Source organism: Lichenostomus cassidix, chromosome 23 (assembly GCF_008360975.1).
Source record: "Lichenostomus cassidix isolate B80296 chromosome 23, HeHo_3.0, whole genome shotgun sequence".
NCBI lineage: Eukaryota > Metazoa > Chordata > Aves > Passeriformes > Meliphagidae > Lichenostomus > Lichenostomus cassidix.
In genome coordinates, this window is record NC_139503.1 from 1244717 (window position 1) to 1266247 (window position 21531).

General features: G+C 49.7%; 3 protein-coding genes and 1 long non-coding RNA gene across 10 annotated transcripts; 2 read left to right on the forward strand and 2 right to left on the reverse strand.

Moving 5' to 3' along the window:
• Positions 1-231: 231 nt before the first annotated feature.
• On the reverse strand, positions 232-4084 carry PNRC2 (proline rich nuclear receptor coactivator 2). Of its 3 annotated transcripts, none has more exons than XM_085081479.1 (3): positions 3943-4084; positions 2896-3100; positions 232-2457 (listed from the first exon to the last, which is right to left on the reverse strand). In XM_085081479.1, exon 3 carries the CDS (start codon positions 2437-2439, stop codon positions 2017-2019), a length of 423 nt encoding a protein of 140 aa, XP_084937605.1. In that variant the 5' UTR covers positions 2440-2457; positions 2896-3100; positions 3943-4084; the 3' UTR covers positions 232-2016. The 3 variants fall into 3 exon arrangements, with proteins under 3 accessions (XP_084937605.1, XP_084937606.1, XP_084937607.1); XM_085081480.1 differs by having other exon boundaries at positions 2896-3097; positions 3943-4073; XM_085081481.1 differs by lacking the exon at positions 3943-4084 and adding an exon at positions 3719-3868.
• Positions 4085-5397: 1313 nt separating this feature from the next.
• On the reverse strand, positions 5398-6060 carry LOC146427728 (uncharacterized). The gene is made up of 2 exons (XR_014856328.1): positions 5749-6060; positions 5398-5601 (listed from the first exon to the last, which is right to left on the reverse strand). It is a non-coding gene; the product is annotated as an uncharacterized LOC146427728 (long non-coding RNA).
• A 2071-nt stretch (positions 6061-8131) lies between these two features.
• Positions 8132-16183, forward strand: CNR2 (cannabinoid receptor 2). Of its 5 annotated transcripts, none has more exons than XM_085080995.1 (3): positions 8132-8256; positions 8909-10448; positions 14416-16183. In XM_085080995.1, exon 3 carries the CDS (start codon positions 14482-14484, stop codon positions 15529-15531), a length of 1050 nt encoding a protein of 349 aa, XP_084937121.1. In that variant the 5' UTR covers positions 8132-8256; positions 8909-10448; positions 14416-14481; the 3' UTR covers positions 15532-16183. The 5 variants fall into 5 exon arrangements, with proteins under 5 accessions (XP_084937121.1, XP_084937122.1, XP_084937120.1 ...); XM_085080996.1 differs by having other exon boundaries at positions 8251-9123; positions 9194-10448; XM_085080994.1 differs by having other exon boundaries at positions 8251-10448; positions 11612-16183.
• Positions 16184-16943: 760 nt separating this feature from the next.
• On the forward strand, positions 16944-21182 carry FUCA1 (alpha-L-fucosidase 1). Its single transcript, XM_085080991.1, has 8 exons — positions 16944-17344; positions 18006-18140; positions 18341-18478; positions 18928-19033; positions 19155-19355; positions 19509-19699; positions 20166-20265; positions 20838-21182. The coding sequence occupies exons 1-8, from the start codon at positions 16995-16997 to the stop codon at positions 20976-20978; spliced, it is 1362 nt and encodes a 453-aa protein (XP_084937117.1). The 5' UTR covers positions 16944-16994; the 3' UTR covers positions 20979-21182.
• Positions 21183-21531: the final 349 nt, after the last annotated feature.

The following is a 21531-nucleotide window of genomic DNA, read 5'->3' on the forward strand; positions in this document are numbered from 1 at the left end:
TAATCCAGCTGTAGTCTGTGGGAGATGGAGCCCCAAGCGCTGCTTTCCAGCCTCACCAGCTTTTGCTTTTGTCAGGAACATTAATTAGTATTAATTTTCAAGCCCTGTGTTCCCAAACCACTGGAAGGGCATGAAGGAGAAGGCTGCAGTTAAAGAAACCTCCCTTGGGAAGGGAGCTGCCAAAATGAGGTCATCCCACTTTACCATTTCCATCTGAAAACAAAGAGATGCTTTTAGGGGGTAAAAAAAAAAAGTTTATTTAAATGATTTGTTTCCAATTCGTACAAACATCATCAGTAATTGACAATTTGAAGTGGAGAATAGATAATTAAGTGGGATACAGCTCAGACTCTGGTGAAGGTCCAGGTCACAACACAAGTTTAGGGACTGCCAATTCCATATGATTTGGTGCAATAATTTTGTAAACATTCAGCTCAGCTGCCACTGCATTTGGAATGTACAGAAAGACACCTCCAAACATTTCACAATCTGCAAAAGGCCTGTTCAAATTAAAGCACTTTTTCTAGTAATCTTTGTATTTTGAAAGAACCCCTGTTGTCACAGTTCAGCTGCTCCTGCCGCAGGATCGGCTGGAGTGTGACAACAGGAGCCACCTGCCCTGCTCTGCCCCTCTGCCGAGCGATCTGAGCAAAGACTGGAACAAAATGTTGTTTTACAGAGCATTGATGCATTTCAGAAACACAAAATGATTACAATCCTTCTGTTTTATCCAGCACCCAAACGCAGGCATTTGCATTTCTTGTGAAACACTTGATTTGGAACATTTCAGTGTTTTTTCATCACTGAACACACACCTCTCCTACACATTCATAACAGGAGGATCTGAAACTCCAGCAGCTTTTTTTTTTTTTTAAAGTTTTTTTTTCTTTAATTAAAAAAAAAATCTAAATAAGCCTCTTTTGCACTGATTCAACTTTAAAAAATGAGATTACAACCAAATACAATGTGCATATTCACTGCATGTGAAGTGCAAGGGCACAGCCACAAAAGTCTTTTTTTTTAATTTTTTTTTTTAAACAAAATATCATTTTTTAAAACCAGGCCACGTACTCAACATGGTCATCTTACATTCAGCAGTTTTGTACTAAAAATACTTCTGTGCAGGAAAGCCCAGCATAAATTTACATATGCTACATTGTTTTACATGTATTTACATGGCTCTGTCTTCCCTGTGAGAACATCTAACACCTGCCCCAAACTATTAATCATTATGAGGGAACCAATTTCAAACCAGACTAAGGAACTACTTCACCTTTTCCTGAAAACTGATACAAAAATGTGGTTTAGAACTCCTCAGTGCAGTGGGCATACAAAGGATTGTGGGGAGTTTCTTTTGGCAGTCACCTGGCAATGCAAGGTCTTTAGTTGGCACTGTGGAGATTCCCGGGAAGGACAGCTGGAAAGGCTTTATGGATCTGCCTGAGGAGTTCTTCCACACCCTTTCAGAACATTCCAGATGGGAATCACAGGCTACAAACCCTCACCCACCACTGCAGGAGTGCCAGTGAAGCTCACAGGGACAGCTAAGACAATCAGCTGTGCTTCACCTCGTGCCCAGGTGGAGGTTTCTGCTCTGCAGAGTGTTTAACAAAACTGACACCAGTCTGAAAAGCAGCAAATAACCTGACTAAAGTTTTCAGTGCGTTTTTTTTTTTTTTCAGTTCATGCTGCATTAAGTTAGGTAAAAGCTGGTTTTGTAACAATTTGGTCACAATTCCAATTTTGAAACACAGTCCCATTTATTCTTAAAATTAAATACGATAAATGGTGACTGCTCAGGAGGATTTGATTGATTTTCAACAAAATAACTACTTCACAGTGAGGTGAACACAGCACTGAACTTTTGAGGTAAAAGATGAGGGGAATGTAAACTTCCACCCCTCTCCAAGTGACTAACTACATGCAGCAAGAACACCTGGTCCTGTACAGCTGGAGTTGGGGAACAGCAATGCTCAAATTTGAAACCCTGTCAATCAAAATCACACGAGTTACATCTCAGGCCTGGACTTTCAGTAAGGTTTTGAGCTGAAATGTCATTATCTCTTTGTCAGAAGGTTTAAAAGGAACAGGTACCCAGTGGCTTGGTGGCTTAGGCAGAACACTTGGGGAGGGTGGCTCGCTGAACTTGGCCCCAGCATAGTTCTGGTTGCTCTGAGGGGTGAACAACAGGTTGCGATTGGAGAGAGCAGGATTCCAATTGGGATTCTTGGGGAAGTGAACGTTGTTCTTCCCCCCTTTCTGCATGGCCTGCCATGCACCAGGAGAGGAGCTGCAGCCGTGGCCTCTTTCCTTCTTCACGTAGGTTTTCATCTGAGAATTCTGGTCTTTGTTCTTCTGCCTGTTTTTAAGTTGCTGATGGTTCTTGGTGGTATTTCTAGACTGGGGAACGGGAATGTTGTATCTTTCTCCACCACCCATCTTCAACTTAAATGTCACCTGTAAAAATAAGGAGAAAAGTCACAATGAGTTTTCATTATTCTTTTTTACAACAAGTATTTCGGAGAATGTTTAGATTGCGAGCAAAGGGACAAAAAATCAAATCTAACCACTTCTCAAACACTGGAGGAATGAGACTGACAAAAAATTGCTCAGAAAATGCAGAGCCAGATTTAATCTGTCAGTATTGAGTGCAGGAGACATTGAAACTCAGCCCATTAACACCTAAAGATTGGGCAAAGTTTGCACTGATAAAGCCACTCCCCAGACTTCCTGGTAAGTGTGAGAATTACTCTGATAAACCCAAAGTGAACTGAAAACCACTTCAAATGCAACAGATTGTAACTCAACAGCCACACCCAACCACCAGCAGAGCGTACTCAGCACTTTCCTGCCGACTCTCCTGTGATGTATTTCCCCTCTCCCATCCCCATTTACCTCTCAGTGGTCTTCTCCGATTCCACACTCTCCAAATCTTGCCCCCTTTCTTGCTTCCAAGCCTGAAAGAACAGGTGCTGCCTTGTGCTGGACTCCTTCCTTTGGCTGGGAATAGAAGTTTTCATGGGCTGATGTGCTGTCTTCAGCCAGGGAGCCGAGCCCAACATCGGATTCTCGGCACAGAAGCTCCAAGGGAGAAGTCCTGCTGCAGGAACGAGAAAGAAATTTGAATTCAGATTAAGGAAATAATTGTTTCAATTCGGGGAGGGGGGGAAAAGGCAAGTGGAAATAATTCGGAGTATTCAGAGTCAGCTGCGTCTTTTATTTGTAAAGATGACAATACATTACAAACAAAACCCCACCCAAAAAGACACAGCATTATTTGCCTCTCTCTCCTTATACAAAGTTCACCGCTAGATTTAACATTTCCCAAGTGACAACTCTTTTCTTATGCTCTATCTACCTTAAAAAGCATTTTAATAGGCAATCAAGAACTTTATCCCTTTGGTTTTGGTAGGGAAAAGTAAGATACGATGGAAAGTACTTTGGGAAGTGGGTACAGAACTGCCCAGTGTCGAAACCATTCCCCGGCAATGACAGAGTTTCATTTCTCATCTGTCAGCTGTTTGTTTCACCTTCGTTAGCCAAGTAATTCCTTAATAACTCTTACACTAACTTCCTGCTTTGCCCATGGCTCGTCCTTTCCTGGAATCTCTAAGACTCTAATCTCGCCGCACTCCGATCCGTTCAGCAGCTCTCCCTCTCCAAGCCCAGGAGCCCCCAGCCCATCCCTCCCCAGCCCCAGCGGAGCCGCCCATCTCACTGCCAGCTTCCGCCTTGTTTGGATCCAAACCAAAGCCCAGATAACGTCACCGGCCCCGGCCCAGCCGCTCCCGTTTGTTCCCGTTCTTCTTCGCCTCCCCAACTTTCTCTCTTCTGCTCTCCCCGACACCTGAGGGCAGCCGGGACTCCCAACCCCCTTCCCCAACAACATGGCACAACATGGCGGCGGCCGCTCCGGGCCCTCCCGCACCGCTCCGCCCTTACCGACTTCTATCCGCTCCGCTCGCCCCCAAGCACGGGCACAACCGTTCAGGAACCGACCCCGCGCCGCTCCGCCGTCACCGTCCGACCCCCGCGCCCAGCGCTCGCTGCCGCCCCTCGCTCTCCTCACAAAATGGCGGCCGCGTCCTGCTCCGTTTAACACCCTCTCCCTCCTCCCCCCTCAGCGGGGCCGCGCGGCCGCAGCCAATGGGAGCGCGGCGCTCGCTCTCTCCGCCAATAGGAGCCAAGCCCCGCCTGTTGCCAGGCGGGCCCGGGGCAGAGCGGCGGCGGCGCGCGGGCGGGCGGGGCCGCCATTTGAATCCCCTCACGAAGGGCAGCGCGGGAGTGATCGGCGTTCTTTGTCCCTCCCGGCCCTGCCCCGCCGACGGACACCGCCCGAATGTCCCCCGGCCCCTCTCCGCAGCCCCCCGGACATCCTGCCAGCCCTGCCCCGCCGCCGGGCACCGCCCCAAGCTCCCCCGGCCTCTCTCCACAGCCCCAAAGTCCTTCGGCCCCTCTCCACAGCCCCAAGCTTCCCCCAGGCCCCTCTCCACAGCCCCAAACTCCCCCCGGCCCCTCTCCACAGCCCCCCGGACACGCTCCAGCTCCGCCCCGGCCGAGAATTAGCACAACAAAACAGTGCGGAACGCCCGCGCCAGCTGCCGCTGGGGGCTTCAAAGAGGTAAAATAATTAAGAACAAAAAAAAGCACAAAACACCCGGCTGTGCGAGAGAGGGGATTCGGCGAACAAAGAGTAAAATGCAGCCCCCCAGAGATCCCCGCAGTGTTGTGATGTCAAATGGAGGGTTTCGGGTTTGTTGAGCCAATTCCCCGCGCCTGCATTTAGTTAAACTGTTTAATGTTTAAATTTAAAGTATTAAAAACAACGGAAAGGGATGTTTCGGGTCAAAATACAAGGAAAAGCTTCCCCAGGTTTAAAGCAGCGCTGTGAGTATGCAGAGCCCCTGGCAGTGTCTGCAGTTTGTGTTTATATTCACATTTTTTTACTTTGCCTCAAAGGATCGTTTTGAAGAAAAAAACCCACAAGGTTTGGCCTTTACCATGTGTAGGATGAATGCAAACTAAGTATACACAAGAAATTTGCACATGTAAGAGTGTTCCCTGCCTACCACTGAGGGGCCAGCTGAGTGCTGCACACCACATTAAAGGCCAAAAAAAGGAAATTTCAAAGGAAATGGAAAAGAACTAGTTCAGTTCCAGCCCCATCAGCTCAGGGCAGTACTTAAAAACAACACATGAACATTCAGAGTTTTTATTTTGAGGCACAGACGGAGACCATGGGTTTGTTGAGTTACTCTGAATTTTTTGCTACAGAAGGGGAAAATTACTCATTCCTGCTTTATACCTAAAACATTTAAAACAAAACTGTTTCCTTACTGACCTGGTGCTACAGGGTTGTGACCCATCTCAGGACAAGGTAAAGACTCCAAAGAGAAGTTTGCATTCATTATACAGTTATTTAAAAAGCCAGCATTTATTTTAATACACAAGATGTGTTGACATACCCAAGCCCAGACCTTTGTTCCTATTCTTTATTGTATGTTTGCACAAAGCAAGCTGGAATTCGTTTTCCTCCCTTTGCTTTGGACTTCTTGGCACAATGTTATGGCTGAGGTCCTTCTAGCAGCTTTTTGTCTGTAGCTGGAAGACAACAATATCTGCTATAACCAAACCCTTAAGCCTTGAAATTCCACTCATTAATAAACAGCTCTCCAATAATGCACATCAGCAGATTTTTGCTTTGGTGCTATCTCTAGCGTGTTTATATCTGCTAAAACAAAATCTCACCTCAGTGTGTGGATGTTTTCAAGCCAGGACATGTCAGTGGGATTAAGAAATCGCATTTTGCAGGCTGCAAATGTTCTCTCTTGTCTGGGGAGCACAACAGCGTGTACTTTTCAATTCAGATCAAGGATGACACAAGGTCTGGCTGTTTTTCCTCACTATCTTTGAGATAATTGAAAAAAACATCTTGTCTTTCAGAGCTGGCTTGTGGGTCAGGCTGACACATTTAGCCTGGGGGAGCAGGAAATGTCAGTGATAAGCCTGTCCTGTGTTTGTGCAGGAACTGTTCCACTGAAACACCCCAGGAACACTGTGACTACAGAAAATTGTGTCATTCAGAGGCCGAGCAGGAACACAAGGGGTATTTTTCTTTAAATCAAAAGGACAAATACCCCAAACACCACCAAGTGCAGCTTGCGAAGTTCTCTGTGTTTTAAAGTTGTTAAAGTTGTTAAAGTTTTAAAGTTGTTAAAGCTTTGGGCTCTCTTCCTCTCCTGCAGTGTGAGGAAAGGAGATGTTCCCAGAGCTGTGGTAACCCCAACACAGACAGAAGCACTCCAGTTCCTGCCATGTCCTGAATACACAGCACAGACTGAATCCTGAGATTCTGTCTCAATTCTTTATCATCACAATCCAAGATTCCTTCAAGAGAAGCTACTTTACTGCTCCAAATAATGATTTTTAAACCTTCTTCATTTTCACAGGTCTCAACATAAGATTTATGGCTCCTAAGCCTGTGACACTACATTGACCTCAGTTATTCACGGGCAGACTGAGATATTTTAGCTGCCTCCAGGACTATGTTGTGCCCACCCTTCCTGTGCTGCAGCCCTCCAGGAGCAGAGCCCTCAAACATTGCTGAAACAGGACTGTGATTCCAAACCCGACCCTGCTGTGCCACGTGGTGACACAGACTTGGTGACCTCAGCTCCACTACACTTCTCATAACCTGTACACAGCACAGACATGGCTTTTCTATTGTGCAAGTGTCTGCTCTGTCTGGATTATTCCACTTCCTCCAGGTAGTCCAGAGATGACTGCAATAAATCCCAACTTGCCTCACGTTCCCAGGGAGCTGCATTACCCAAATCCTCCTCAGCTCCCCACCGTGGTTCTGCTGCCACGGTGACAGCAACTCAAGGTTTTTCCCAGCCAGCTTTATTTTTCACTCAGCACCTCCACTCCCTCTCACAGCAAACAATCCAGGGAAGCAGCTCCCTCTGTGCTGGCATTACCACAAGCAGCGAGTTCCCGTGAAGACAAAGCCTCCAGAGCTTCATTAGCCCCAAATGAAGATGCTTCCAGCTGTGGCTGAGATGGATCTCACCACATGCGTGCTCCTGCCGGAGTGTTTCAGTGGAACTGCTCACTGTGGATGCTGCAGGAAGTCTGCAGCACGGATGACTCATTTGTTAAGTCAACAGTGAACCATTGCCCCAGTTTTATTTCGCAGTGACGACTTTCCAGCAGTGGGTGACTTTCAGTAAACCCAAGATGTTTACTTTTTGTGGCTCCAAGAGTCCTATGACACACTTGAAACTCGTTGGACGTTTCCTCCTGAGCCAAACATTAACCAGATTGTTCATCTAAGTTTGCTCATGAGGGAAACGTGTGAGTTTGTGTTTTCTTTAAAATCTCCATGAAAGCACTGAGTATACAGTAATGTTTAGAATATCCTTTATTCTGTCTGGTAGAGAACCCGTGTTCATCAAATAAAGCTCAGGAAATTCACAGCAGTGAACTACAGGAACCAGGAAGACATTTGAACCTCTGCAGAGCAAATAGAGAAGAGGCTTAAGGACCCAAAAATGCAATAAAACTACACACTTTAATTGCTTAAAGCTACTTTTAAGTATGTCGATATAAACTGTAGATATGAATCAAACTGGTGACAACCAGTACCTGAGTTACATCAGCTGCAGATTACGTGTTTCCTCCTCTGCACTGCTGGAGCCAAGGAGTGCTCGTGAGTGTGAGATCACATCCACCACTGCATCTGTGTCTGTAGGTGTACACAGCAAACAGCACCAGCAGTAAAACCACCCTGGACTACAACAAATCAGTTACCCAAACCCTGAGCCCGAGGGCCCAGGGCGTTTAAAGGGCTCCTGCTGAAGCAGCTTTGTCACAGCTGTCATCGCAACTCTGGAAAACAAGCACATCCAGGCACGACTCCCGAGTCACACCCTGTTTTCTGCCTCAACAGCTCCCCGTTCGAACGCACACCAGCTCTGAGTCACAGAACCCTGCAGGAGCCTTCAGCCCATTAAAATCAATGTGCCTGGTTCATATCCTAGCAGCAGGGAAAACATTTCCACCTGAGCCTTCCTCCTGCCACAAGAGGTGTTTCTGCAGCAGGCCTGGGCACAGGAGAACCCCTTGGACAAGCCCTGTTTGCTCACAGGGGCTATGCTAGACACGACAGTAATTCGGGGGGAGTTTCAGAGCATTTTCTCTATGACTGCAGTACAGACTCACTCACCATGGCTCTCTGAGTCACACCTTATCAAGGTGAGCAGTGTCCCCACCCTCAGCCCGGTCTGCACCACCCAGTTTTCAAATTCAGCCCCAGAAAACACATCAGCCAGAGAAAGAGAAGCAAATTCCTGTCCTCCCACAGAGCACAGACACCCTTCCTGCAAGGGCTGCTGAGTGTTCCATCACATGGTCTGTGTCCCAACAACAGCCCCAGGGCTCTTCACTGCTCTGGACACAGAGCCACCACTGCCGAGCAACACCAAGCTCACAATGCCTTTCCCAATGCCTGCACAGCATTTCTTTGACCCTGGCTATGGGGGTGTTCCCAAAGCAGGGTTATTCCCAGCTGGATTAGCTGCAGTTGATGCCAGGGGGAAAAATCCAAACTGAACAAAAAGCCTTTACATTGCAGGAATCAGCTGTAATGGTTTTCCTTTAGTCTGACAACTTTTGCTACAAATGAGAGTCAAGTTACAAGCTTCTAACTGTACTGCCATAATAATATTTCTTTCCTATAAGACACATTCCTGTGACACAACGATCCTCTCTGCAGGCAGAGGAAATTTGGGTCTATATTTCACAGGATGTGAAGCTGTGTCAGAGCAAGGAAAAATCTGGGGCTGAGTGCTTTTGGAACTCAGGACCAATATAAAGTATCTTTCTGCTTCTCACCTCCTCTTTACAGTCTCGTACCTGTTCTTTCAAAGGAAAATTTCTCAGTTCCTGGGAACCGGAATGGAAGAATTGTTTTGTGAGACAGAGCTGACAACTCATAATCTCCTGTGCTTACACCACAGCCCGCGATGCCTCTCTTGGTTCTTGTGGTTTCCAGAGAGAGGATCCAAGCCCCGAGCAGCAGCGAAAGAGTCACGCAGCTCCCTGCAGAGCCTGAGCACTCCGGTGAGCCAGGGAATCCCCTTTTCCCGGCCAGGAGGAAGAGGCGAGTTCCTAATTTTGCCTCTTTCTCAAGCATGCCCTGGCCGATGTCCCCGCGAGTGCCGCGGATTTCCCTGGAGAGGGCAGTCGAGGACCGCTGAGATCCAGCGGCTGCTGGCAAACCTCTGAGCCACCAAGGATGGCAAAGGGGAAGGAGGCAAAGCAGGATTTGGAGAGCACGAGATGTACCTGTTCGTGATTCCACCGAACGAGGGAACTGGGATCCCAGCAGGAGGGAACGTTGAGTTCCGATGGAGATTACTGGTGCTGGGATGGGCTGTGGGGTGGCTCCGTGGGTGGCAGAGAGGGGCAAGGTGCATCCAAGGACGAAGGATAACATCTTTCCTTTGCATCCAGCACTCCCCACTGCAGCTTGTTTTGTCTATATCCAACCACAATGTGGCCAATTCCTTTGGGATTTGGGGCAAACTTGCCTCTCCCCACTGACACAGTGATATTGTCCCTGGCGTCACCCAGCAGCTGTCCCTGCTTTTCAGCAGCACCACCACAATCCAGGCCTGGGCAGCTGCTGCCCAGAAGAGGGGGGAAGTGGCTACTGGAGGAAGGATGGATGACAACAGGTACAGCAGCAACCACAGCCCTGGGTCCTTCCTGACCACGGGGATTGGGCAACTGTAGACTTTAAGCCATTTCCCTTCCACTTGCAGAGAAAAAAATCACCTTGTTCCTCTGGCAATAGCTGACTCTGTGTACAGAGAAAGGCTTTCCCCACATTTAGGGGTACAAACAGGTGAGGTTTGTGCTGCTCGTGGAGCTGCAGGCACAGCTGATTTCTCAGCTTGCCCTTAGACCTGCACACAGCCAGGTGCATCCAGATTTTTCCACATCTGCCTCGCAGTTTTTTTCCTCCCCATCCTTTCCCACGTCCCCAGAGAAATCAGGAGGAGAACCTGAATGTCTCTTGCCTCAAACACTGCAGATACATGGAGAAATGAGAGGGACTGGGAGGATAATTTCAGCGAGCTGGAGGGTTTGGGTGGTTGTAGATGTGGCACGAGCAAGCAGCAGAACACAACACCCAGAGGAGAAGTGGGGAAGGAAAGAAAACCCAACACACATTCTCCGAAAGAATGTGACAGAGAGCAAGGAAGCAGAGGAAGGATTCACACTGATGGATTTCCAACCCAGGGGAATAAACCAGAATGGTTCAACAAACCCAGACGAAACCAGAAGTGCTGTGAGAGGAGAGGGAAGCAGGCACCATCCACAGCTGCACAAACTGCCCTGAGAGCCGCAGGGATGGGAAGCCCCTGAGCATCTGTGGGGAGGTGAGTGGTTTGTGTTTGCTGACCCACAGCACCCTGCAGCCCAGGGTCCTTTTCTCACACTGGAACACATCCTGAGAGCCCTCGGTGCTGCCACACACCAGGCAGGCTGGGGAGACTCTGCTGCACGGGGAGATTCCTGGGATAAACTGTAATGTGTAACAGAGGGTGGGAAATCGGTTTGTAGGATGAATTTTTTCTTAAGGAGAAGGTGAAAGGTAAGTGCTTAACAGCAGGTTGTGGGTTAACTCTTTATGGCTGATTTTGAGAATTGTGAATGTTAGATTGGTTCTTCAGGATCTGTAGTGACAGAACAAGGGGGAATGGGTTCCAAGAAATTCCTGCCTGTGAGGTTGGGGAGGCTCTGGCACAGGTTACTCGGAGCAGCAGTGGCTGCCCCATCCCTGGAAGTGTCCAAGGTCAGGCTGGATGGGGTTTGAAGCAACCTGGGATAGGGGAAGGATGGAACTAGATGGACTTTAAGGTCCCTTCCAACCCAAAGCATTCTTTGTTTCTCTGTGTCAGAGGTATTTCCAAATGTCTCACAGGGATGTGATGCTGAGTTCAGTGTTTCTGATGGTTCTGGTGGAGTGAGAGCAGCTCTGGTTTGCCCTGCTTTGTACCCAAACTGGCACTTGCAGCTGCTCTGCACTCACCCCATCCTGGGTTTCTAATATTGTCCCCTCAGGCAGTCACACACAGACAGAGCTGGACTCTGATAATATATAATCAAATAATTTTCAGTGTGATGTTTGGTCTTACATCAGGGAGGGAATTCCACTCAGTATTATTTAATATGGTCAGCAGGACAAGCCAGGGTGAATAGCTATTTCCAAAATAATGGAAAAACTTCTGCAACTTAAACCAAGAAATCACATATAAACTAAAATGTTTGTAAAGCAAAAGATACTTTGCTTTTTCAGCAACTGAAATTTGCAAGCATTAGTGACAATTTTTTGCATAAATAACTGCACATGTTCCTAGCAGGTGATCATTTAAGACATTTTATTACACTGTAAAGCTCAAAACTCTCAGAAATTCTGAACATGAAATATTCAAGACCAGCACTTTCAGAGTGCTGCAGGCACAATACACTGTCTGATTGCAGCAGGAAAATTTAATTGTACATTATCTAAGCAACTGGTATGTAACTTTTGAATCACCAGGATGCTGTGATGGCTCTGTGAAGGCAGAAACCATCCCAAGTGGAAGTGGGAATGGTGCTGCTGCGTGCGAGGCACTGCCAGCCCGACAGCTGGAATCAATCGCAGCAAGGCACTGAGAAGGAAAAGGACTTTTTCATTTGTAAATTTAATTTCCCCCGAAGCCAGTTGGAGTTATTAGGCTGGAGTGAGTGGGCTCTCAGCAGATCTAATGGAAGGGGAGGTTTCTCTGCTGCTCTGGGCAGACTTTGCAGTCATTGAGGCTGTATCAGGAATATGTTGCATTCCCAAGTTTCTTACCTAGATTCTGTTCCTAGTAATTCACTCCTTGTTCATTCTCTGTGTTTTTTCCTGGGACTCTGCTGTTTTTGCCGGGGGATTTCTCTATTGCAAGGACATATTATTTTGGCAAAATATTCCCTACACTGGGCAGTCCTGCTGGCAGGAGATGCTGTGCTGTGATCAGAGAGTTAATCCTGTGCAGAAGCTCAGGGAATTTCCTCTCAGCTGCTGCACTTCCAGGGAACAAATCCCTCTGTGCCACAGCTCCTGGATCTAAAGGAGGGCCAGAATCCACTTAGCTCTTTCTTGTTGAGCTGAGCTGTCAGCCCACGGGGCCAGGACTCCCCAGGCTTGTCAGGCTGGTTGTGGGGAGATGCACAGCCATGGCTGGGGCTGCAATTCCCAGGGAGGTGGAGATGCTGCTCCTGGAAAGGGAGTTTCCACCCTGGAAGTGGGACTTGCCCCATGGAGGATGCTGCAGGTCAGCTCTTCCCCAGGAAGCAGATATGGGCTGGCACTTTTCCCAGGAGCTAAGCCAGGCAGGAGACAGAGGGCATGGCCAAATAAACCAGGGGCCCAGCTGACAAGAGGAAAATGTCCCCTGGGCAGGAAAAAGCAGCTTTGTGGCCAAAAAAGCAATAAAGGGGGGAGAGGCAGTGCAAGGAGAGGAGCTCTCTTGTTTTCATGCTCATACAGAAGACCTTGTGCTGGAGCAAAGCCCTGTGCCTTCCCTCATGGACACAGGAGCTGGAAGGAGAGTCTGGGGGAGTGAAGAGATCTGTCCTTGTCAGTCAGCCTGAGACAGAACAGATGTGGGAAGAGAAGGTCTGGGCTGGCTGATTGCTGTGAATTTGAATTTGAGGCTTATCTGAGTTATATCAACTCAGTGGAGAGAAATGGGCCAGGACAGGCAGTGCAGGAGTTATTTTAACATTATAAGCAGATTCTCTCCCCAAGCAACATAACATCAGGGATGGCATTTTGCTGCCTTCACTCCCTTGCCCAGTGTTCAGTGGTCTCTAAGCTCCTAAGGATGTTAGTTGGATATTGCACAACTGCAGGTTTGAGGATTTACAATGGTCCTGGGAATGCTGGCTGCAGGTAATGGATGCCAAGGTGATGCTGGAGGCTGCTTAATTAAGAGCTGTCTTGGTTTGGATGCTGGGGTTTGGCTGGGGAGGTTTGGATACTCGAGGCAGTTTGCTGCTCCAGTGGTCCCTGGTGAGCCCTGTGATATGAAAAGTCCATCTGTCTGCTAAATCCATCTCTCTCCAGAGGGAAGGATGTTGTCAGGTTTAATAACAGCAGTTGGTAATTCCTGCTGCCTGTATGGTGTTCCTGGGAAGGGCTGCAGGAAACGAGAGCTCTGAGATCTGAGGACAACATCCTGGTTGTGTGTTGTCACCCCATGCCAGAGCCTGATGTAAGAGCAGAGCAGCTTGCTGCAACACTCAGCCACACAGCAGCCCAAAGTCCAGGACTGCTCCAGCCTGGAATGCCAAGAAATCCCAATCAGGATTGCCCTGCTCTGCCTGTAACACACACTGAACCCCCTGCAGACAATGATGTCCCAGCCCTGACAGGCAGCAGGAGTGAGATGTGGGGCTGAAGCTCTTCTCTGTCACCTCCTGAGAAGCATCTCAAGTAATTGGGGACATTTTGCAACTTCTGCAAAACACAGGAACAGCGATGAGTGTTGGGGAAGGAAGTCCCCAAGCCAGGTATAAAATACGTGTCATTACTGAAATGACACAGGCAGAGGTTTGTTGGTCAGTGCTGGCTGTTGTCACCTCTCCAAGCAGCTGAATGTCACACAGAGGAACCACAGAGAGAGGAGTACAGGTGGCTGCAACCTACAGCCCAGCAGTGCAGCTCCTGCTCTGCTCCCCAGGGAGCTGTGGCTGTCACACATCCTGGCCATGGCTCGTGTGTTTTGGACATTTCCTCTTTCCCAAGAGAGCAGAGGTGAGGGAGAGACAGTGACTTGTTTGTTCTGGGTGAAAGGGAATGCTGTCAGCTCAGTGCTCTCCTCCAGCAGAGGGAACTCGTCCCACTGCCTGGATGAGAAATCCTGGAAGCTTTTAGGGAGTCCTGTTCCATGAGCTTGGACACAGCATTTCACTGTAAGTCAGGCAGGTTTAATGTATCCCACAGCTGCCTCTTCACCTGCTCTCTATAACCCAGGCCAGGATGACCTTGTTCCCTAAAATCCAAGGCAGCACAACTTGGTTTAAACACCAGTGTAATCCACAGAAAGATGGGAGAAAATAACACCTGAAGGACAAGTTGTGAAGATGAAGGGAGTTAAATGCATTGAGCTGCAGAAGTGTAGAGAAAATCCCAACTCTTGCTGCCACAGAGTACACTGAGCAGCAGTGTGGAAGTTGGCTCCAGCATTTGGGCCATGGACCTGAAAACAGGTCTCTGCAGGCTGATTTAATTTTGCTTGCTTCCCTCTAAAGGGAGGGAGGTGTCTGGGTTGAATTTATTGCTTGTTAAGTCCTCTTCACCTCCACCTCTTTCAGAGCATCTGAAAAAGTGCAGAAGGAAGCAGAAGGCTCTCTGTGAGCTCCTAGCTCCAGGTAACCACCATGGATACTTGTAGGATACCTGAAAATGCCTCCAAGTGCAGCGGGAACACCATGGAGTGCTTCATGGTGCTCAGCACACAGGCACAGAAGATAAGCATTGGCATCCTGTGTGGCCTCTTTGGGACAATGTGTGTTTTTGAGAACTCCTTGGTGCTCTACCTGATTTTTTCTTCCCCCGGGATAAGGAAAAAGCCTTCCTACCTCTTCATTGGCAGCCTGGCCCTGGCTGACATCCTGGCCAGCATCATCTTTGTCTGCAGTTTTGTTAACTTCCACGTGTTTAACAAAACTGGTTTCTCCAAGGAAGTGTTCTTGCTGCAGCTGGGAGGGGTGAACACATCCTTCTCTGCCTCCCTCAGCAGCCTGCTGCTCACAGCCCTGGACCGCTACATCTCCATCAGCCGGCCCTCGGAATACAAGCTCCTGATGACCAGGAAAAGAGCCTGGACAGCCCTGGCAGTGCTCTGGGTGACCTGTGCCACCATTGCTTACCTGCCCCTCTTGGGCTGGAACTGCTGCGTGCTGGATTCCACCTGCTCCGAGCTGTTCCCCTTCGTGGATGACAACTACCTGTCAGGCTGGATCTGCTTCACCATGGTCCTGCTGGGCTGCATTGTCTATGCCTATGCCCACGTGCTCAGGAGGGCTCGCCAGCACGTGGCCTACATGGAGAAGCACCAGGCACAGGCAGGGAAGCAAAACACCCGCATGAGGATGGACGTGATGCTGGCCAAGACCCTCGTCATGGTGCTGGCTGTCCTCACGCTCTGCTGGTCCCCTGTCCTCGTGCTCATGATCTACAGCATCTTCGCCAGGCTGAGCGACCGCCTGCGCAAGGTGTTCGCCTTCTGCAGCACCCTCTGCCTGCTCAACTCCATGGTGAACCCCATCATTTATGCCCTGCGCAGCAAGGAGCTGTTCTCCTCCCTCAGGAGGGTGTTCTCTCACTTCAGGAGGCAGCTGAAGGCTTCTGAGGAGAGCCCAGAAGCAGAGAGCACCCACAAGTCCTCAGTGATAGAGACGGTCTGTGAGGACACACGTGTCATGTAGGGAGGCACCCGTGGAAAATCCACACACTTAGGCTGGAAGGAACAGTCTGGATCACTCTTCTTTTTCTTTTCTCTTCTGATGGGAGTTGAGGGATCAGCTGCCTGATATGGAGACAGCTCTGCTGATGTCACCCTTAGATGCTGGGACATAAAGTGCACAGACTTTGCTCTCAGGCACAGGGTGGGATTGTTGGGGTGTGTGTGCAGGGCCAGGAGTTGGACTGGATGATCCTTGGGGGTCCCTTCCAACTAAAGATATTCAACGATTCTGTGATTCTAGAACCTCCCACCAGGGGAGGTTCAGGCTGGACATCAGCAGGAATTTCTCCATAGAAAGGGTGGTCAGGCTCTGGAAGGGGCTACACAGGGAGGTTTGGAGTCTCCATTTCCAGAGATGTCCAAGGAATGCATGGATGTGGCACTCAGTGCTCTGGGCTGGGTGACAAGGTGGGCATCAGGCACAGAGTGGACTGGATGGTCTGGAAGGGCTTTTCCAATCTCCATGGAATGTTCTCACTGTGGCTTAAGGACTTGGCCAGAGCTGGGGCAGACAGGACCTTGCAGGCATAAATTTCTTCCAGCAAATTTCAGGAGAGCTGACTTAACCATACAGCTATTTGTTGACGTTATGTGATTAAACATTTAAGCAATTTTCCAGGTTTTTCTTCCTTTTCTTTCCTGGTGTACAAAGTCCTCCAGGTGACAAGTTTAAGCCCAAACTGGGGCAGATACTTTACGCATGAAGAACTTGTTTGTTTGTCTTTATTCCCTGCAAATTACACAAAAGCAGCACTTTTAGCTGAATGGACAGTGAAGTGGGCCAGGGCCCTTCATAGTGACCTGGAGCAGCAGCTGGGCTCCTGCCAGGTCCCGAAGTGACTCCAACAGGGATGATCTTGGCTGGAGAATGGCCATGAGGCCCTTGCATTCTGCCCTGTGTCCCAGAGGATGCACCCAGCCCTCCGTGAGGGTTTGGGATTCCTGTCCCAGGCCTGGCCTAGCTGCACTGGAAGGTCTGGAGAAGGGGAAACTTATCAATGTCTGCAGCTCCTCCCGAGGGCAGTGGAGGGACAGCTCCAATCTGTGCTCCCTGTGACCAGGGACAGGACCCTGGGAATGGCTGTGCCAGGGGAGATTTAGATTGGATCTCAGGGAAAGGTTCTTCCCCCAGAGGGTGCTGGGCACTGCCCAGGCTCCCCAGGCAATGAGCACAGCCTGAGGCTGCCAGGAGCGTTTGGACAGCGCTCCCAGGGATGCTCAGGGTGGATTGCTGGGGTTGGACCCGATGATCCTTCATCCCTTCCAGCTCGGGATATTCCCCGCCATCCCCCGCTAGCTGTCGGGCCTCAGCCTCGAACCAGCGATCCCCCGCTAGCTGTCGGGCCTCAGTCTCGAACCCGGGGTCCCTAGGGAGCCGCGGCGGCCGTGACGTCAGGGGCATGATGGCGGCGCGCTGAGGGCTCGATGGCGGCGGGCGCGCTGCTCGGTGTGTTAGCCGCGCTGGGCTCGGCCCTGGCCCTGGCCGCGCCCCGCTACCGCCCGGACTGGGCCAGCCTGGACGCGCGGCCGCTGCCGGCCTGGTACGACCGGGCCAAGGTGGGGGTGTTGGTGCACTGGGGAGTGTTCTCCGTGCCGGCCTGGGGCTCCGAGTGGTTCTGGTGGCACTGGCAGGGCCAGCGCGATGCCGCCTACGAGCGCTTCGTGCGCCGCCGCTTCCCGCCCGGCACCACCTACGCTGACTTCGCGCCTCGCTTCACCGCCCACGACTTCCAGCCCGACCAGTGGGCACAGCTCTTCCAGCGGGCCGGGGCCAGGTCGGAGCCGGGGCTGGCCTAGCTTGGGGTGCCTGAGGGGATGGGAAGGGTCTGGGGGGTCCCTGAGGGGATGGGTGCCATGGCCTGGGGTCCCTGAGGGGATGAATGGTGGGTCTGCGGGTCCCTGAGGATATAGAGGAGCCATTTGTGGGAATCTGTGAGGCAGTGGGGGTCCCTGGTCTCTGAAAAGATAGGGGAGCATGTCTGGGGGTCCCAGAGGAGGTGGAGGTTGAGTCTGGGGGTCCCAGCGGGGCTGAAGGCCATGTCTGGGTGTCCCTCAGGGGATGGAAAGATATGGGGCTATTTCCTAGAGGACGCAGGAGTCTGAGGGGATGTAAGGGGCAGGTCTGGGGATCCCTGAGGGACATGGAGTCCCTGAGCAGTGCTGGAGATCCCTGAGGGGTCATGCCCAGGGTGCCAAGGAGATGATAGGTCTTGCTCCTACATAAGTATTGATTCTTCATTCTTTTCCAGCATTAAAATCCATTAAAAACCTCTATTATTCTTGTATTTGCTTCTAAATTTTAACGATAGAGACAGAGGGCTCCTCACAGTGTGGTTATCCAGCATCTTGCTGTTTTAATGACTGGGTTTGCAGTGAGGCTGGCAAATATCTCAGTTATTCCTTTGCCATCCCAACCAAGCCCTTTTTCCCCCTCAGGTACGTGGTCCTGACCACCAAGCACCACGAGGGCTTTACCAACTGGGGGTCACCAGTGTCCTGGAACTGGAATTCTGTGGATACAGGGCCCCACCGAGACCTGGTGGGAGAGCTGGGAGAAGCCCTCCGGGAGAGGTATGGCCCTGCCAGAGAACCCTTCCTTCAGAGCACTGAATCCTCCTGGCTCTGCTTGACAAACAGCAGAAAACCCTGACTGCAATGTGAAAAACACAGTGCTTGCAAATAATGAAAAATAATAACGCCACTAATCTAATTTCCACTGGTTCTCAATCCCCACTGGAGCCTAACTCTTCCCTCTGTGTTTTGTCCTTCAGCAACCTCCGTTATGGGCTGTATCACTCCCTGATGGAGTGGTTTAACCCCCTCTACCTCGCTGACAAACAAAGTGGCTTCAAGACCCAGAGCTTTGTTTTAAAGAAGACGATGCCAGAACTTTATGACCTTGTCTTAAAGTAAGAGCCATGACCCGTTCAGGATCAGCAGCATTTCCTGGTTTCAGTTCTGTAGAGAAAGATGCAAAGTGGGTGTGAAGAGGAGAAATGTTAATTTTTGCCGAGGCAAATTCTCTTTACTAACCAGTAATGATTTGTGGTAATTAGAAAAGGGGTTCACATTTTTCCTGTGGACAGTCTAAGCTGTAGAATAAGGCAGGGACAAGGTTTTGCTGCAAAAGGAATTCTCTTTAGTCCTGCCTTTATGCATGGTGGCTGGAAGTGGAGCAAACTGCTCGATATTTAGTATAGTAGAGAAGTGATTTCACCGTGAATTTACATCCTTGCCTTGCTTCCCTTTGCTGACAAAAATACAAAGGCTTGGGCTTGTGGGTCGTTGTCCCAGCTCAAGAATGTGCCTCATAATTACCTTTGAAGTGCCAAATTGAAACAACATCCATCTCTCATAGATACAAACCAGATCTGATTTGGTCAGACGGAGACTGGGAAGCTCCAGATTCCTACTGGAATTCCACCTCTTTCCTTGCCTGGCTCTATAACGACAGCCCTGTCAAGGTACTGGTGCCTTCTGTCCCTCGTGGCATTGGGTGGGTGTGGAAGGTCTGGCAGCTGGGAGATGTGTGATCAAACCAGAAACCTCCTTGACATTTGCTAAATGCTTGCTTTCCTCTCTCAGGACACTGTGGTTGTCAACGATCGCTGGTGTCAGGGCTGCTCCTGCCATCACGGGGGTTTCTACAACTGTGCTGACAAGTACAGGCCAGGCACTCTTCCAGATCACAAGTGGGAGATGTGCTCCTCCCTGGACAAGCTCTCCTGGGGCTACCGGAGCAACATGAGCCTCGCTGAGGTGATGGATGAAATGAGTATGATTGAGGTAAGGAAGCTGAAATCAAAATAACCTGTGGGGAGGAGGATTACTGGGAATTAGAGGCTTCTGGAGCAGCTGATGAGGATAAAACTCTCCTTGGTTTCTGTGTTGTCAGAGGTGATGATAATGCACTTTGTTATGTTGCTTTATCTGCCACAGGAGCTGGTGCAGACTGTCAGTTTGGGTGGCAACTACCTCCTCAATGTGGGACCTACAAAAGAAGGGGTGATTGTCCCTATCTTCCAAGAAAGACTCCTGGCCCTTGGGAGGTGGCTGGACACTAATGGGGAGGCAATTTATGAATCCCAGCCTTGGAGAGTGCAGATGGAAAACACCACAGACATAGTCTGGTAAGGACTCTGGTGCTCAGACCTGCTGAGCTGATGTTTATTTCTTATTTTTTGTTAAGTTTGGTACACTCTGAAGCCTTGCCATTGGGATTTCATCCATCTTGATCAGTAGGAAAAAAAACAACCCTTCCTTTAAAAGATGTCCATGCTGTGGCTGTCAGGACTGTTTTAAGTAGTGGTCCTGGCCAGAAATGCCTACGAAGTGGAGTTGTTTTTGTTTCAAGTGTGTTCAGCCCAGAAATGTAGAACAGGGATCAGGGTTGACAATGAGGCTGTTGACAATGACATTTGCGCATAAGGACTTTGTTTGGGTTTCATCAGGTGGGTCCAAAGTGGCAGATTTTGGAATGAGGGGAAAGTAGGTGACCTCTGTGTGGTGACAGAAGGCAAGGCAGTGTTCTTGTGCTGTCTGGAAAGGTCGAGCTTGTGTGTGGCTTTTCACCCTGCTGAACTCCTGCTCCCTCAGGTACACCTCCAAGGGACCAGTGGTCTATGCCATCTTCCTGCTCTGGCCTCGGGACAGTGTCCTGCATCTGTCCTCACCCATTCCATCCCCAGACACACAGGTAAGGGACTGAAAAAAATATAAAATACACTGAGAGCCCATTTTGGGGCATTTGTTAGCTGGGAAAGGACAACCTGGCTTCATCTAGGAACGAAGTGGGGAAGTTGTGTCCTGTGGCCTCCCTGCAGATCCTTGCCACATTCCAGGCTGTTCCCCAGGCTTTGGCTCACTTGACATGGAACATTCATAGCTGCCATGGAATAGGCAGAGATTCTCCTCTCCTGGAGTGTTTTGATCCTGTGGTTGCAGGGTAGGGAAACAAATGTCCCCAGAGCAGGAGTGGCTGTTGTGCAGCTCAGATTCAGCTCAGGTGCACTGCCCTGCTCGTGGCAAATGTCTGTGTGACGCAAATGTTGGAGTGCCCTTTGCTCTGAACAAACAGGGCCAAAGCATCAGCAACAAACAAACTCCCAAACAACAACCTGCTTTGGCCTCAAAACACCCTGTGTGTCACCTGCCCCTTGCGCCACGTGAGGACCTGCAGGGCTGCCCTGGCCTGTGGGAAATGCTGGGCTGTGCAGAGGGGACCTGGTGAGCTGCAGCTGAGTGTCCCCTTCCTTCCTTCCTCTGCAGGTGACACTGCTGGGGTTTGCTGGGACTCTGAAGTGGCAAATGTTCCCAGGGAAAGGGATGCTCATAACCCTGCCCTACATGCTTCCATCTCCTGTGCCTCCTCAGTCTGGTTGGGCTGTGAAGCTCGAGGGTGTGCAGTGATGTCTGTGGGGGGACAGCATCTCCCACTGCCTTTCTTTGTGATTGAATCCAAGAGGATTTTTATTTTACGTGTTGAATACATTATTTTTCACTTAAGAGAATCTCTTTTCCAGTCTCTGTTACCTTGAGTTACTTTGATGTTGGTTGGAACAGTTGTAATCAGCTATTTCCATCACAAATAAATCTAATGGAAGCTTGCTGGAAGAGATCTGGAAGAAATCATCTGTAAAAAACATGATACAAATCCATCAACAAACATTTATTTATATCCTGGTGGAGACAGATACCAGAAGAGATTTTATTCCTAGTAAATTTAAGAGACTCCACCATTGTGAGTTGCACTTCTGAACTTTTTGTTCCAGCCTGAGCAGGTTTCCTACGTGGATGTTGAACAATGTGTGTCAGAGTGATGAAACTGCTCCCAAAAGCACAGGTTGTTGTCAAGACCCCACAACGTTGCAGACAGCTTTGCTTTGTTCCTGTCCAAGCAAAATCTGCCAGAACACTTGGAGCTGAGCACGAGCAGAGCCCCGGGGCTGGGAGATGTTACTCA

Excerpts from the sequence above, each read along its gene's own strand:
- FUCA1 (XM_085080991.1), top strand. The coding sequence starts at position 16,995 with ATGGCGGCGGGCGCGCTGCTCGGTGTGTTAGCCGCGCTGGGCTCGGCC. Across the intron at positions 18,141-18,340 it reads GGAGAAGCCCTCCGGGAGAG|CAACCTCCGTTATGGGCTGT; the intron begins GTATGGCCCTGC and ends TTTGTCCTTCAG. Across the intron at positions 20,266-20,837 it reads TTCCATCCCCAGACACACAG|GTGACACTGCTGGGGTTTGC; the intron begins GTAAGGGACTGA and ends CTTCCTCTGCAG.
- PNRC2 (XM_085081479.1), bottom strand. The coding sequence starts at position 2,439 with ATGGGTGGTGGAGAAAGATACAACATTCCCGTTCCCCAGTCTAGAAAT.
- CNR2 (XM_085080995.1), top strand. The coding sequence starts at position 14,482 with ATGGATACTTGTAGGATACCTGAAAATGCCTCCAAGTGCAGCGGGAAC.